The sequence below is a fragment of the Colletes gigas genome, unplaced genomic scaffold (genome assembly GCF_013123115.1).
Source record: "Colletes gigas isolate AHSC1104 unplaced genomic scaffold, ASM1312311v1 Colletes_gigas_Sc00021, whole genome shotgun sequence".
Lineage (NCBI taxonomy): Eukaryota > Metazoa > Arthropoda > Insecta > Hymenoptera > Colletidae > Colletes > Colletes gigas.
In genome coordinates, this window is record NW_025106650.1 from 4,876,864 (window position 1) to 4,894,926 (window position 18,063).

The window sequence follows — 18,063 nt, forward strand, 5'->3', positions numbered from 1 at the left end:
ACCGTTTTCAATTACTTCCTTTCCTCGCGGTAATTCTGTTATCCATTATGTGAATGCATTAATTATACACGTATAAACTTTGCTCTCGACTCTGCCGAGCAGGCGAGTTCTACGCCTATGCGAAAGAGGAAAGTAAGGGAAGGAGCGCGTACCGCCGGTTCGTCGCCCCAACCATGGATCGTGATAACGAATCGATACGGAGCATCGATAATCGATTGCATGTTCCCACGCGATAGGGTGGCTGCTCTGGCGCGAACACGTACGAAAGTTTCAGCGCGAAAACGGAACACACGGGGAATCGATATAATCCTGATTAGAATTTCCAGTAAAAGTATCGATGCGTGCGAAAACGTAGAATCGATAATCGATCGTAGAATGCACGGGTGTGTCGGTGAAAGCGCAGCATGGAATGTCGTGGCCAGGAGCAAAGGTGCGGCTTATGCGAACATAAGCCGAACTCGGTAAATGGCGCCGCAACGGGGAAATCGGTTTGGATTTTCGCGTAACTTTGCACTTGTCACTCATTGTCAGTCGTGTCATAATTGCTCGCGGCGTAATACAGAATTAGGAGGCAAGCAATTATAACACTCTCCTATTTGTTTGTACTTTCAATTTGTAATGCATATAGAGTTACGATTGATTTTCCTTTTTAATCGTGATGTAACGGATGTAAAAAAAATTATACTAGTAAAATTAACATCTAATGCTTGACTGCTTTAGTACATAAGTAAGGAGCGGAAAGTACAATTTAAGCGAATCATTATACTGGTTCGACGGTTAAATGTACACCTCCCTTCGCCATTAGTACAAGAGTTCCAGTCTCAAACTCCAAATCGCTCGACGAATTCGCTGCAAATTTTATTTTGTGCTTTTGCAGAGCGCTTATTATACCAACTTTAACTTGTATAAGTCCAAATCTTAATCCTGTAAGAGAACGACAAAAAGTTGTACATTAATTTCTCGTTTAAAAGTTTAAAAACCGTACCAATGCATATCCTTGGTCCTTCCCCAAATGGTAGGTAAGAGTAGGGATGTCTAGTCTTGATATTTTCCTCGGAGAATCGTTCTGGATCAAACTTTTCCGGGTCTGGGTATATATCAGGATCCCAATGAAGCCCGTAAACAGGTATTACCACAGGTGTTCCTTCCGGTATGGAAACATTGGTTCCATCCAGCTTTGTTTCTTTTGTACAAATACGATTTAGAACAGGCACTGGAGGATATTTCCTTAGAGTTTCTACGGAAGAGTACAACGAGAGAAAAATTATTTGTAATTAGATACTACGCTAACAATAGTATACTTCGTGTATACAAACCAGAAACAACTTTATGGAGATAAGTCATATCATTCACGGCGTTGTAAGTCAAACCGTCATGCTTTTTAATCGTCGTAAGAATCTCGTCGCGCAGTTTTTCCTGGATATCTTGATGCATTGCTAATTCATAGAGGCAGAAAGTGACAGTTGTCGAAGATGTTTCAAATCCAGCCAAGTAAAAAACGTAAGCCTGTGCTGAAGCTTCTATCATCGTTAATTTATTCTGCGTTGCTTCTAAAGTAATTAAATAAGAATGATAATAATTAAAATTAGTATTATTGATATTAGTTGCTTATATGAAATCTCAAATTTTGTGATTTACTTATTACTTTAATAAGCGTATAATAAACTGATCATTACGTGTAACGTTCGTGCCGTTTGTATTTTCATCCGCATCTACATATCCGTTTTTCATTAATTGAATCAATAAATTCAAAAAATCTTTTCTGACAATGTTGTTGGCGTCTCTGTATTTTACCGTATCTTTAATAATTTTAGTGAAAAATTTGGTAACGGCTCGTTCGGTATATGGTATAGAAAATATCTCAAAGACTTGTGGAGCCCATAAAACAAGAGCATTCCAAAGAGGTTTCGGATCAAATATCTTTTTACCCCAATATCGAAATTCATTGTCCGGATTGTCAAAGCTGTTGCAAGTTATTCCAAATGCCACTGACATGATGATATCTACTGAATACCTGTGATAAATATTTTAAACATTTTTCTTATAAAACCATGTTAAAAGAAATAACTGATTTACCATTGCGTGAATATTATGTATCGAATTAATATCGGATTGATCCGTATGTTTGGTCGTATTCATTTAAATTATAATAAGAATAAATATACGTATATTTAGAATAATAAAAACGGAGGGAAACGTCGAAGAATAATTTTTTTACTCGATCGTTTACCTCGCAAAAACGTCCTTCACGTCGATCGTTCCCTTTGATCGCGCTGTATCCTCTAAAAATTTCGCCAACGTGTCTCCAGTTTCTTTCAAAACCGGAAAAATTTGTTTAATTTTTCCAGACGTGAAAGTTGGTGTTAATTTAACTCTTAAATTTCTCCACTTCTTTCCCGGTAATTGAAACAGGTGACCGGAAAGTGGATCTGTTTCTTCGTTACAATATATTCCACGATCGTGAAAACTCGAAAACTCTTTTGCTAATACATCTCGAATTAAATCAGGTTCGTTCACCATCAAAAACGGTTTATAGAGCATGTATAAACCAACAAGGCGGTGGCTTTTATACTGCAAATAAGCATCTTTGAAGAAATTTGCTAAAAAATGACAATTACTACGTAAGCAATATTAACGGGTGATTCGGTATAAAAAGTTAATAAAATAATGTTTGAGAGTTAGACTCCGACAATTCTCAGTTACAAATTGAACTTGAATTCAACTACCCCATTTTCTTAATGGGAGATGAACGTACCAATGTTGTATAAATTACTTAATTTGCTTAAATTCATTAAATACTTGCCTAGTGATGTTGTACCGATTACCAATGGCAACATATTTCCAGTAGGAAAAGTAGCTTTCATAGAAAAGATGTCTTTTTTTCGCCAGAAATTAAAGACAAATAATTTATAATAAATGTATAATCCAGCGATTATAAGAAATGCAACACCCAGAATTTCCGACATTAACCACGGTAACATCAACATTGTATTTAATTATCAAATTTTGATATAGATTTATATTAGTGGACACTTTTAACAATACACTAGTTACTTTTCCACTAAATCATTTATTATTTGATTTCTTCGGTAAAAGAAATTCGATCACAGAATTAATTATTTACACAGTCCGTATCTTTTGTTTGAATCAATTTACAAAATACAATTTTTAAGACCCATAAGTAATATTTAAAAAAGGAAAAATCTCTAAGAAACTCACTTTGTTCGACCTACGTATGCAAAAATACTGAACCGTGAAACCTGTGATTCATGTATTATATAGCAATTTCTACTCCCATTAATTCTAAAGTACCATAGGGTAGTATTTAAATATGTACGTCCGTTGGCCGCTGAGTGTCCGAGTGACACAATGTTATGTATTTTCTCATGATGCAGCAATTTTTACTAGCTCCTAGTAATTAATTTTGTAATAGCATCAATGTATAATTCGTAAATATGTTTTTACTAAAATATGATCATGATAAGAGCGATCAGTTTCATCAAGAAACAGATTTTTTTGTATAGTAATACCTATCAATTAATTTACTACAAGTGTAATTACAATTAAAGCGGTTTGTTTTTCAATCTCTTATAATAACTCACATTTGCTTGACTACTACTTATTTTTCCAAGCTAATGAGTACATTTAATTCTTCATATCATTATACTTTAATGATTTATATTAATTGGTATTCATTAGGGGGCTATTATTTTAGTAAAAAACATAAAATATGACAATTTGTAGGATTTTAATGTGTTATAATTTAAAACGAGTTCACGAATAATTATACATAATCGTACCAATAATTTTGGCGTATGTGGTTCATAGACAACATAAAGATCTCGACGTTACTATAATAATTTGGGTCTGCCATTCGTACGGTCTGGACTAGCCGTTTCTATTGTTCTATCATATTAATAATACAGTAGCTCAACAAGGTATTTGCACACTCAGCTTTTTCGAAATTACTGTCTAAAAACGTAGCAATTAATGTAATGTACATTTTGTAGTATTTTGTTATACATAAACACAACATACAGTTACTCACAAAATTGAGCGTACACCTATGTAGTTAATAAAAACTGGTGGGAAAATGAACATAAACGGACATATTTAAAAGTAAAAACGTAATATTTATTTTGTTCATATATTTTGAAGGGCAACTAGTGGAAAAAGTCTTAAATAAAATTAATTGTTCATTTCTATTTAACAAAAGTAACAAAACTGTTCTTGTTTTACTGTCACAAAATTGAGCATACAGCAGATCAAATTAAATAAAAATAACTAACACATTTATTTTAATATTTTGTTGCAAATCCTTTTGCATCTATAACTGCTCTCAAACGTTTTGGCATAGACTCGACTAACTTTTCTGTAGTCGAACACGGAATACTATTCCATATTTCTACAATTTTGCGTTTAGCATCTATTTTATTACTAAAACTACAATTATTTAATTTTAATTTTAATTCTCGCCACAAATTCTCAATGGGATTAATATCCGGCGATTGTGGTGAAGTGTGTAATAATTTTGGCACGTTATATAGCAGTCACTCTTTAACAATATACGATGTATGTATGTTTAGGATCATTGTCCTGTTGGAAATAATATATGGCTGGCATATTTAATTTTAGAGCTGACGATTTCAAATTTGTTTTCAAAATATCAAGATATTTTAGTTTGTCCATAGTTGTTTCAATAAATTCGTTATTACCAACTCTACTTGCTGCCATACATCCCCACAGCATTATTGAACCTCCGCCGTGTTTTACAGTAGGAACCGTATTCTTTTGATTGAACTCTGAATTCAGTTGTCTCCATACTATTATTTTTCCATCCGAATTAAATAAATTAATTTTAACTTTGTCGGAAAATATTACGTTCTTTCAAAAATTTATATCACAACTTACATATTTTTTTGCAAATTCCAAACGCTTGATTCTATTCACCTTAGAAATATAAGGCTTCTTCCTTGCTACCCTACCGTGATAGCCTTTATCGCATAGCACCCTACGAACAGTTTCTGTCGATATCGATTTTCTAATCCTCGATGAAACATCTGTTGTTAATTTTGGTACACTACTTTTTGGATTAATTTTAATTTGTCGTATTATGTACCGTTCGTCAGTTCCAGTCAGAATTTTTTTCCTTCCGCGTCCTGGCTGATTATGCAGTGTACCATTGTATTTGTAATTGTTAATAATTTTTTGTACAGTAGAGTGGGCTCTACCTATTGTTTTTCCAATTTGCCTTAGAGATTTACCTTGACAATACAATTTGACAACTAATTTTCACACAGAAATATCAGTTTCTGAGCTTTGTGAAGCCATAGTGCAAATTTTCGCTAATAAACAATGACAAATAAAAATCAAACGTATCATAGCAACGGAACTATGTTATTAGATACAAACGAATGAATTGTAAACCATGAGAAGTTTTACAAAAGTTAGTTTTCTAGTTACTAATAAACTGTACGCTCAATTTTGTGACGATAAAATAAGCATACTTTTACAGTTTTTGTTAAACATAGATGAACAATCAATATTGTTTAAAAATTTCTTCATGCATTATCTGCTGAAATGTACAAGTAAAATGTATAATGCGTTTTTACTTTTAAATATGTCTGTTTATGTTCATTTTCCCACAAGTTTTTATTAACTACATAGGTGTACGCTCAATTTTATGAGTAACTGTACATACGTAGGAACGTTAATAATCGAAAAAAACAAAGACTTTGTTTAAAGGGTTAGTTCAACAACGACGGAGAATAAGTTCAGTAGCCCTAGGTTAAGATCTAATCACTATAATTCTGCTGATTGTTAGTGTCTTGCTAGAGTAAAAGTAATACATAGTTCAGCTTGTGAATGCCTCCCATCCTATTCGAGATACAGATTACATTTTATGGTATTGTCCATTGATAAATAAAATCTCATTTCGATTCGTATTCAAAATGCAAATGGAAATGATACGGTCTCGTGTTGCATAGTATGAAAGTCATTTCTTGACACAACGTCATCAGTGCAAGATTGCAATGACATCGCATCGGCTCGTCTGTGGAGTCACACATATTAGCACAGTCATCACGGTTGTGTGGTGGTCAGAGGTTTTCGCTAGTAACATAGATGGTGTAGCCAAGCTGAGGAATTGTCCCTAGCGTACCGCCATGTTGTTTAGTATTTCTAACCGTACAAGACCCTAGTTCTAGACAGGGTGTCTTATAATAAACGAAATTAAAACGCTTTTGTTCAACGCTAACGAGTGTATTATATATATGTTCATACATTTACCTCAATTTCTCTAATCTCGTTATTCCGAAACTGTTGCGAAATCACAATGACAAAAGTCGCCCGTTTGCATCGAGCTTTGATGTGCCCCATCACATGTCGGAAACTTTGGTCTCATTGTCAGTGTAGACTATGAAAATTCCTGTCTGAACATTCCTATTAAATATCCAATCATACTTGCTAGTATCGTACACACGTATCGTCGTGTGAAAGGGCTCTTAATTAATGCTGAAGCTGGTGACTTTCCCCTCTTATGGTATGAATGATTGGCCCCCCAGAAGATCGCAGTTAGAAGCCATGTAAACGCACTCTATGGGACATAAGGTACCAAGTAAGTTTCCTACCATAGAATCATATAATACGAGATCAATAAGTCGAAAAGATTTCGTCACGGTACGAGTTCAAGTTGATCGTAAAACTTTGTGTTCTCGTGGTCGTAATATTTTCAGTGTGCTATCGGGGTATTAGTGTTTTGTGTAGACAACACTGGAAATATAAAAATGCCAATAAAGCGTGTTATAAATACGAAATAATAGAAGGGTCAAAAAATCCTATAATAGGATGAATAGATGATCTCGTTCATATTACATTGGTGCAAGTAGAAATGTCAAACGCATGAATGATTGCAGGACCTTGGACTCTTAATTTTTAAACAGTGCACGATAAAGAGAAGTATTCGGATTGCGTTCTATAGAAATAACAAATTTTGTAGCGTCCATAATTTATTGAAAAAATGACTTATTGCGTTCCACGTGCATATAAATAATTATAAGTTAAACAACGTTTTGACAATCATCGGAAAAGTACGACACAATAAAAAAAATGAGTTCCGTTTGGAAACGATTGCAGCGGGTGAACAAGAGAGCTGCAAAATTTCAATTCACCGTGTCGTACCATGAAGTCACTTTAGAAACAACAACGAAATGGTGAGTGTTCTGTACTTTCTTTTCTAATTTGGTGTAACATTTCTGACGAATGATATCATTCTTATTATTTTTGTGTGTATCATAAGATGTATATATACTAGATTATTTATTGCAAACATTAAACAAATTTTAAAGAAACGAAAAATTAAACATTAGTTGAAATTCAATACTTGTTAAAAAAAAGCAAATTATGATAAATGTTTAATTAATTTTTATTAAAATAGAAATGTGTAAATAAGAAAAACAATATAAAGTAAATATAAGTTATACGTTTGTTAAAAACAAAATCATATTTCGTTTTAGTAAAAATATCAAAATATATGTATTTAAAATATTAATTACTTTTACTAACTAATAATTAGGTTATCATAACCGTGTTCTTTGTATTATGAAATGTGTGTTATGGTTAATGTACATACTAGTTGGAAATGTAAATATTTATGAATTTAGCAGCTGTGTAAGCATAAAATTAAGTAAACAACTCTTTATATTTTGGCTTGGGTTTCAGCCAACTTCACAAGATTTAATGTTCATTAGCCTGCAAATAAAAACATGATAAAGAATGGACTGAATAGGTTCTATCATTAGATAATCAATAGATAGATTAAAAAGTTATTTGTTCTATTTTATATTTACATAAATATTGTGAATTATAAAGTGCTAAACTAGTCTATGTACAGTTATTATCATAAGTACTGGGACACTAATAAATTATGACTGTACAGTGATGTATCAATTCAGTGAATTGAATTTAATTTTTTCTATGAAAAATATCATTTACTGAACCTTGAAATTATACATTCTTAGCTTAATAAATCATCATACATCATACATAGTATGAATTAAACAAAACCATGTTCAATTATTCTATGACAAAAATATTTGCGTATACATGCAGTTATTTCTTTTTTAATATTGCACACTGATCGAATCATTCACTGATTTATCATTCTTTTATCAAAAATGTCATCGACAAAAATGAACTGTCCAACTACTTTGCTAGAAAAACATCCCCATAGCATTGTAATGCCCACACCGTGTTTAACCACTGCATTTAAGTGTTTTAATAACTCCTCAACTAACTAATACAATATCTATCTTGTATATTCTATCTGTGTTCTATAAAACATATACAGGGTGTTCGGCCACCCCTGGGAGAAATTTTAATGGGAAATTCTAGAGGCCAAAATAAGACGAAAATCAAGAATAGTAATTTGATGATTGAGGCTTCATTACAAAATTATTAAAAAATTAAATTACAAAATTTCAAATCATTGTGAAAAATTATTCTTGGTTGTGGGGCTCAATTACAATCATTTTTTATTAATAGACATACCGCCGACAATCCTACGCATTTTCGAGAAAAAAATTCCTTACCGAAAATCTAATGTGAGGCCAGAAATGCTACCCTGAAAATGCGTATCTTTAAAATGTCATAACTTCTGAACGGATTGGAGGATTTTAATTTTTCAAAATGCAAACAACGCGTATTTTATTGGAGAATATGTAGAAATTCTAACAATATTGATAAAGTTGTTCCTTGACACCGTAAAGTGAGAAAAACCCCCTAAAACTGGTCCAATCTTCAAACGGCCATAACTCCTACAATAGTAAAGGTATCTCATTGAAATTTTTTTCTAAAGCAGAGCCCATGGGTACCTACAAAAAAGTATTAGACAACTTTTCTGTAGAGCGTCAAACAAATCTATTAAAAATGACAAACAAATTTTTAAGAAAAATCGACAGGGTGTAGGTGCCTAAATTTTTCGGCGAATAAAAAAATTACAAATTGTTCTGGAAAAATTATTTTTGGTTGCGGGGGTCAATTACAATAATTTTTGGTGAAAAGACCTATCCCCGAAATCCTACCCACTTTCTAGAAAAAAATTCAGTACGGGCGGAACTTTAAACGTTAATAACTTTTTAACGAAGCCTCCATCAACAAATTAGTATTCTTGATTTTCGTCTTATTTTGCCCTCTAGAATCTCCCGTTAAAATTTTTCTCAGGGGTGGCCGAACACTCTGTATACATATTACATGAGAAATCAAAGTTAACAGGCTATTTAGTGTCTGTAGTGATGATGTTACTAATCATTAATTACGTATAGGAATTTGATCCAATGAATATGACTAAATATCGTATGCTATTTTTGGTTGTATGTACATAAAGATTGTTTACACTCGTATACGATTAGTGTTACAAAGGTTATACGTGACGATATCTCTCGCACTCGCCAACAGAGGGACACACACAAACAATCTGTAGCTTTATCGTTCCCGACCGACGATTCACCGACCACTGAATCGCCAAATAATGTCCCGTCTAAAGTTGGGCCTTCTACGTTTGCTTTTCCGATGAGTCCACTACGCAGGCCCAGAACGGAAACCTTTTCCCATTCCCTTTTCAGTTTCATTCCCCCTCCTATCTCGCTTTCAAACTTTCGTAGCAAAGCGGGAATGCATACAAAATTAATTTGATTAAACGGTTAAATTATATCGATTATATTAACGGTCTGCTGACGCCCAAAGGCCAGGGCATTTAAACAATGCTTAAAAAACATCTTATCAATATCATGTGACAAGATAGACACGGTAAAATGAGCGTCTATGAATTAATCTGTCGCGTATGATTCATTTGTTTAAAGAACAACTTGATATAATCTTTACTTACAAAGAGCGCCATTTATTTTTAATAAATAATAATTGTTGTGTGATCAACAAGTTCAGCATATTGAAACAATATTTAGGAAACCAAACAAGCTAAGCGTTGTATGGACGAGACGTAGTAGAAGGGTTACTTCTGAACCCCTAGATTGGGAACCAAATTTGAGTGACCCACTGAAAGGTGTCATTAGTTGGGCCGTCCCTGACAATCACACGATTTCAGTAACTCTGTTTAAAGACCCACGAACACACGAACTAGAAGATAAAGATTGGACATTTGTAATCGAGGATGTAAGCAAACGTTATTGTAAAATGTTTTCGATGTAGAAATTATTCGATAAACGTTCCAATGATATTATTTATGAACAGGTTTCTTCTACGGGCAAAAGACGGCATGTGGCTGCCACAAATATAAATATGAAAAAATACGCAACCTTAGAATCCACTCAACAACAGCTCAAATTAGATTTGAAACCTACTTCGAAAAAAATTGTTAAAGCAACGTTAGAATGTACTTTATCGTGTGTTTTCTTGAGAGAGGGCAAAGCAACGTAAGATGATTTTAGAATTAAAAATATTATTTATAAATAATAAATCGAATTTAATAACTAACGTTAAAATTATTCGCCAGGGACGAGGATATGCAGAGTATGGCTAGTTTAATGTCGGTTAACAATAATAGCGATATTGCTCCGTTAGATGATTTTGATAATGAAGATATACCCGAGGATGTCGAGGAAGTGTCTGTGAAAAATCTTGATGAAATTTTAGATATTTCTGCGCAACTCGATTTAATGACGAGTAGTTTAACTGAAAGTGAATTACCTAGCACTCCAATAAGTGGTAAGATTCATTCTACGTAGGTTCAAATATGGGACAGTTATTGCGTATAATAATGATAATGTGCATTTTAATAGTGGCAAGTTTATCAAAGGACAATATTACGCCCGTAAATGATAACGACCACTTTATACGTGATATTAGCCTGACCGGCATTGACGATTCCTTTAAAGAAAAATCTGCTTTCAAGGACACTGTCGCTGCTGAAAATGAGTACGTTGAGAACAATCGGCCCGATTAAGTTTAAATTGATCGTATCCTCGATGCAAATTTTTTAACGATTCAATTTTTTTTTTTTCTTTATGTTCATCGTAGTAGAAACATTGAACACAGTACGCTAAGATTGCCATTGCAACCGTTAGTACTGACAAAAAATACTGTCAGTGTTCCTAGATTAAAAGAAATTACACCAGGCCAGGATTTATTGGAATGGTGTAAAGACGTAACTAAAGATTATTCCGGTGTAAAAGTTACTAATCTTACAACATCATGGAGAAATGGAATGGCATTTTGTTCGATCATACATCATTTTAGACCAGATCTTATGTATGTATAATAAACTAGAATACTTTTTAAATTAAGTTTCACGATTGTCTAAAATTTATATTCGTTTCGTATTTATATCAAAGTTCAGTAACAAAAAATTATTTATATTTTTCTTATAAAAAGCAGAGGTACGTATTAATGGATTTGGCCGCGTATCAAAAATCTCATTTATTTGTTCTATTTATAAATGGTTGGCTTACTATCATTTGTTATTCTTAAGTTACTGTACCGCGCAATCAAAATAAAGGATCATCTTATAATCACTTGCGAACTAGTGAACTTTGAAGTTTTTAAATTTGATCAAGTGAATGTTTTTTTTTTTATCTTGAAAAAATAAATATTTAAAATTTGCAGAGACATAGATTCATTATTACCGCATGATGTAAAAGGTAACTGTAAAAAAGCATTTGATGCTGGAGAAGCTCTTGGTATACCCAGAGTAATAGAACCAGCCGATATGGATATATTAACTGTGCCTGACAAATTAGCTGTGATGACGTATTTATATCAGCTGAGAGCACATTTCACTGGCCATGAATTAGAGGTATTTAACAAATAGAAAATAATATTGCACTTTAATCAGTTTAATATTTCGATCATAAATTCTGTAATTTATTTACGAAGATATTTGCATAATAAATATTTTTGGGTTAAATCATGTCAAATATTGTACAGGGTGTTCGGCCACCCTTAGAAAAAATTTTAATGGGAGATTCTAGAGTCCAAAACAAGACGAAAATGAAGAATACCAATTTGTTGATTGAGGCTTTGTTAAAAAGTTATTAACGTTTAAAGTTCGCCTGTAGAACGGTAATCTGCGAACAGCTGCGTGCGCATGATAGTGGTTCTCATTCAACATGAGAAACTCTATTTACTGACGTATCGATAGTCTTGCAGTTTTGTGAATGAGAACCACTGCCACGCATACGCAGCTGTTCGCAAATTGCTGTTCTATAGGTGGAACTTTAAACGTTAATAACTTTTTAACGATGCCTCAATCAACAAATTGGTATTCTTGATTTTCGTTTTATTTTGGCCCCTAGAATCTCCAATTAAAATTTTTTACATGTATGGTTCAAGTTAAACTATCGTAGAGATAAATATGTATTTATATTTTGTATTAAATTTAAAAAGTGAATTATGTCATTCAATATTGTTTCATATCCTCAGGTACATCAGATAGGTAAAACGACAGATGAATCTTCTTACATGATTGGTAGATTTAATACAGACAATAATTCGGATGTGAGCGTACAATTGTTTGGTCAGGAAATAATTAATTTGCACAAAAAAGAACAAATGGAACATAAAAATAATAAAATAGACAACAGACGGTATGTTCATTACGATTTTTCCATTAGTAATAAAATTAATTTTTAAATTAGAAACAATGGTACAATAAGGCATTTATTTGTCTGCAGATCGAACCCGTTTGATAACAAAAAGGAGGATGTTAATATTGATTCTGTAAAAAATAGATTACATTTAAGTTTGAATATAGAAAATCAGGATCACGATCAATGCAATAAAGATAAATCGCCATCCAGTGTTAAAGATGTCAAGGATATTATATTAGCCAGTTCAAAGAGTATTCTAGAAAAAGTGTTATCGCCGACTAAAGAAAAATATTTATCTAGAGAAAAGGTATATACGTATGTCTATTTCACCTATAGATTAGTACTGTCGCCGTTTGCATGTCACAAATCCTTAGAAATGATCATTTTTGAACTGATAATACGGGATACTGATTCAAATTTACTACAGAGCAAGTCTCCACCAAGAGTACCGCAAGTACAACGTCCTATATTAATGACTCGTCGGCAATTAACAGATCCTTTTGGATCTGACGAGGAAGAGGAAAATATTCAAATAATCGACGAGAAATGGTCTCAGTCGATCTCAATTAACAAATTACAAACGCCAGTTCGTGACGTCAGTATATCTGAAATTGTTCAAATCACTTCACTTTACGTAGTTGCCTACTTTCTATTTTACTGCATTAACAACGAATCCAATGCAAATTGTTGTACCTTTGAATTATTTTATACCATGAGCATTTTAAAAACATTTTTAGCAATGTGAATATTAGTTCTATTTTAATTTAGATAGATTCATTGACCGTATGCTTGTACAAATATATTCATTCAAAAATTATTTGAAATATTAAATTATACATTTGCTTTTAATTGAACAGCTCGTAAAAATTGATTTATTTTTTATATTTGCGAAAACATTTTTATATGGTTTTTCGTTTTGTGTAGCCTCTTTTGCATTAAGTAATCATAACTACCATTTAGGAAATTAGTACTTGCTTCATTAACAAAACAAAACAATAATTTTGATGGAAGATATTTCTCTAAGCAATTCTGAATATGCTATTTTCTCAAAATTTGTTATGTTTATTTATCTATATGTACACACACATTATGCATGCATGTATGCATACATACTTACACACGAATGTGCATAAATGTATATAGTATTTACATTAATATAAATATCTCCTATTGCAAGTTCCGTATATTCAGTGCAGAATGCAATATTTTACACGCAGTTATTTCGTACACGATTTTGTTTCGAGTAATGCTTCAAAGGATTAATTAACTGTTTCCCTGCAATTTCCACAATTTAATTATGACTGCAATAAATTTAGTAAACTCGTCTTGTAGGATTCGATAAATATTACTGAGAAGGGAAGTCGTGATAGTACTGAATGTCAGAGTGTATCATCACCACACGGAGAGCAACGTTCCCAACATGTAATTAGTCTTTATACACGTCATATGTTGTTTGTTGCTTGTAACTAATTTGCTATTTTTTGTATTAGCCATTAGTCAGTCGGCATGACGAGTTAAGAGAACGTGCAAGACAACTGTTAGAACAGGCCAGGAACCAGACAAAGTCAGCTGGCCTTGTTTCTGCCGCCGCTAGTCCTATCGAGGTTTTCTTTTCTACAATTTTATATTATTTTATTTAACATGTTCGCTACCACGCGTCACATCCTCATGGCGGACTAACGTTACATACATACGTGTATATTTGGTATCTGTACAAACAAATTAACTGTAGCTCATTGTCACGTTATGTGGGATATAGTGAAACTATTCAGATGGCTTATTAATCCTCAACTAGTATCCTGTGTGTTACGACCATCGTGATCCACGAATGACTGTTAGCGGAACATCTGGTGTCACCTAGCGTCGGCGATGTGGGGGAGTTAATGCTCTGTCCGCAATTACGGCATCTTGTTTGATGCACGTACTTACATGTTCACGGTTACATAGATTGTAGTGTATTAGATTTTAAATCCATTTAGCGTTTTGTATTAAGCTCTAGTATCACTCAAATTATCCTGTGTTGTCATTTCTCGCCTTCTCCGCCACTGGTAGAAGACAAAATGGTAGTTCAGAATACAATGTTTGTAAACCAAGTTTTTATGGAAGCCCCAAAATTCATAAAGAAAACCTTGGAACTGATCATGGAGACTGAGCAGACGAATGAAGACATGGGACAGAAAGGGACACTCTGTGGCCTGTGTAAAATTGAATCAAGCTTTACTGGATTTCAGCGTGAAACAATCCTCAGCGGATTCGTGCATTTGTTTCAAAGAACCTCATCCTCCTGTCCAGGAGATTCGAAACTAAAGAAATGCGCTAAACTGGACACATAAGGAACATGTTACCATTCTAAGTATCGTCCTTCCACGAGAAGAAGACACAGCGTGTTTACATCCTCACTATTGCTGCAGTCCGCTGATTGGCTGTCACCGATCTTTGTCATAGTTATCGACCAATACCTGTGAGTCAGCGGACTGCAACAGGAATGGGGATGTAAATACGCTGTGCCTTCTTCTCGTGGAAGGACGATAAATGATCTATTTCATGGGAATCCAGGAAGCAAAGAACTGTGGATATGTAATCCACTCTCCGAAATGGCGAAGGAAACAATATGAAACTCGCAAGAAGAGATTATCATCGATAGTAAGCGGGCCTACGTTAAGAAGATGCTTAAATACTCAAAGGTCATCCATGTCTGATCTATGAACGATGGTAGCGAACGTGTTAATAATTTATACATAAAAATTTACTTTCGTACTTAATCGTTTATTTCATTGTTTCTAATACAGTCGTGTAAACGAGGAAATTGTATTTTATGATTTATAGAGTCAAAACGACGATGAAAGGCAACAGCAGTTACGCGAAAGAGCAAGACGTTTAATAGCAGACGTAAAAATGGGCGTTAATGTTACTTCAAATCAAATAAACGATGACAATAATAGCGACAGACGATCGATAGATGATCAAAATAATAGTCCGAGACGTAGCATGACACCGTCTACACCCGGTGACAGATTTAGTACAAAGGTTAGTGATAAACTCTTCATTTTCTCTATAAGTATAATATGGTAATGCACGGTTGAATTACATCAAATTCGGGGCGCAGCAGACATTGTCAATCCATTGCTAAAATTCTCTTGTAACGAATGTTAAATATTTCAGTCCGAATATAATGGAAATATTTTGGGAACTCCAAGTGTAATGGATGGTGATAAAAAGACTGGTTCTCCTCTCTACTCATTTTCTAAGATAATAGAGAGAATTTCACCAGATAAAACTAGTCCTGATGGTACCTCCTATACACTTAGAGGAGTATGTATTGTATTCATTCAATTAAATATGAATTATAGATCGAATATGTTAATTATTGCCATAATTTTGTACTTAGTTGGGAAAGGACATGACAGCATACATTCAAAACGAATTAGAGGCATTAGAACGAGAACAAACTCAAATAGATATTCAAGCTGGTAAACTTGAAAAACAACTTCGAACCGCTATGGAAAGTGACAACGAAGATGAAACTGAAAGACTGATGTCACTATGGTTTACCCTCGTAAATAAAAAGAATGCACTCTTAAGAAGGCAAATGCAATTGAATATATTGTAAGTATTTATTACTTTTTGCATTTTGTTAATAGTGATGTTAAGAATCTTTAACTTGGGCAATACTTATAAAAACGGTATAGTATATGTTAAATTAGTAATAATTTAATATATTTGAATATTATAGGGAAAAAGAAGACGATTTAGAACGTCGATTTGAACTTTTAAAACGTGAACTACGAAGTACACTCGAAGTAGAAGATTGGAGAAAAACGCCCGAACAAAAAATACGAGAAAATTTACTTTTAGAAGAACTAGTTTCTATTGTAAACAAAAGAGATGAATTAGTTCATCATCTTGATACGCAAGAAAGAGCGTAAGTGTATAATGTTATTTTTATATATATTAGTATATACATAGACTCATATTTCTAATTAAAAGAATTAACGAATTGATCCAGTAGTTCTATCGCTTGTAATTCTTTTTTTATTTTACTCTTCCGCAACTGATAATAATGACAAAAACAGAAATTTTCAAACGTTTAAGTAACTGTTTACTTTGCTGAGAAATAAACTTATTGTTCAATTTCTGTTGTATTACAGTATCGAAGACGATGACGAAATAGAACGTGATTTATCTAGAGCTGGATTAGCTCAACGAAATAAAAATTGTGTGTTACAATGAAAATTTAATTTTATTCTCCTTGTTACGATAGTAAATGACAGGTAATTAGTTTAAGTTAAGCAATTAAACATTTTCACAACTATAAATAAAATTTTACAATATTAAGAATTAAATAAAATTTACTTTTTATTTTCTTAAAAGGAAAGGATTTGTTTAAATTTTAAGCTTGTAAAATTTTATTCACGGCTAGTAAAAAATCAGAACTAAGTCGTAAAAATATAGTTTTAAGCTAAATTTACGCTGGAGTAAAAATAAAAATTACAGGTATGACAAATTTTGCTGTGGAGTGGCTAAAGAAAATATAAAATTTTCCTTGACAATGAAATCGGGACAGATTATTTCATAATCTGCAAGATACTAATGATTAGAAATTTATTTTGTACTATGCATTATATACCAGTTGTACAATCAATGTTCCATATTTCTACAAATTCATTATTAAGTATTATGTCAATACAGTGGTACTCCCGGTGATGGAGCTAAATTGAAATTGAACAAATCTGTTTCATCAAAGGAACACACACAAGCGACTAAATTTTGTCATAGCGTTGTGAACGTTGTAAAAAGTTACTTTACTTTAGGAAGAATCAATTTCTATTATACAGGGTGTTCGGCCATCCCTGGGAAATATTTTAATGGGGGATTTTAGTGGCCAAAATAAGACGAAAATCAAGAATAACAATTTGTTGATGGAGGCTTCGTTAAAAAGTTATTAACAATTAAATTCAAAAATTTCAAATCGTTCTGGAAAAATTATTTTCGGTTGTGGGGGTCAATTACAATCACTTTTGGTGAATAGACATATCCCCGAAATCATGCGCATTTTCGAGAAAAAAATTCAATACGGGCGGAACTTTAAACGTTAACAACTTTTTAACGAAGCCTCCATCAACAAATTCATATTCTTGATTTTCGTCTTATTTTGGCCTCTAGAATCCACCATTAAAATTTTTTTCCAGGGGTGGCCGAATTACTATACAGGGTAACCAAAAGTAACGGAACGAAACATTTTTAGTCTTCTTTCTTTTTTTTCGTGCCAAAGCTTTCGTAAACTATCTTCTATTTCTATCAAAAACATAAACAAATTCACTCGTTCCCCTTCGTGTGCCCTAAATATACGCATAAGGTATCTACTTGGACGGACTGCGGAACGTGAGGCCAGAGCCTCATTGGCCGTTGCATGCTAGTCACCTGGGGATACTGCTTTCATGCAACATTACCCAGTCTCCACCAC

General features: G+C 33.1%; 2 protein-coding genes across 6 annotated transcripts; one reads left to right on the forward strand and one right to left on the reverse strand.

Annotated features, from left to right (window-relative positions):
• Window positions 1-31: 31 nt before the first annotated feature.
• Window positions 32-3,223, reverse strand: LOC122401066 (probable cytochrome P450 6a20). The gene is made up of 6 exons (XM_043403000.1): window positions 2,804-3,223; window positions 2,231-2,600; window positions 1,677-2,014; window positions 1,317-1,550; window positions 986-1,237; window positions 32-924 (listed from the first exon to the last, which is right to left on the reverse strand). Exons 1-6 carry the CDS (start codon window positions 2,985-2,987, stop codon window positions 761-763), a joined length of 1,542 nt encoding a protein of 513 aa, XP_043258935.1. The 5' UTR covers window positions 2,988-3,223; the 3' UTR covers window positions 32-760.
• A 3,437-nt stretch (window positions 3,224-6,660) lies between these two features.
• Window positions 6,661-17,523, forward strand: LOC122400995 (EH domain-binding protein 1). Of its 5 annotated transcripts, XM_043402828.1 has the most exons (18): window positions 6,661-7,211; window positions 9,960-10,167; window positions 10,246-10,427; window positions 10,508-10,719; window positions 10,794-10,929; window positions 11,032-11,262; window positions 11,617-11,806; window positions 12,433-12,596; window positions 12,684-12,906; window positions 13,027-13,194; window positions 13,932-14,021; window positions 14,090-14,203; window positions 15,426-15,626; window positions 15,762-15,911; window positions 15,988-16,205; window positions 16,333-16,521; window positions 16,748-16,870; window positions 17,094-17,523. In XM_043402828.1, exons 1-17 carry the CDS (start codon window positions 7,108-7,110, stop codon window positions 16,827-16,829), a joined length of 2,862 nt encoding a protein of 953 aa, XP_043258763.1. In that variant the 5' UTR covers window positions 6,661-7,107; the 3' UTR covers window positions 16,830-16,870; window positions 17,094-17,523. The 5 variants fall into 5 exon arrangements, with proteins under 5 accessions (XP_043258763.1, XP_043258762.1, XP_043258764.1 ...); XM_043402827.1 differs by having other exon boundaries at window positions 16,748-17,523; XM_043402829.1 differs by having other exon boundaries at window positions 11,035-11,262; window positions 16,748-17,523.
• Window positions 17,524-18,063: the final 540 nt, after the last annotated feature.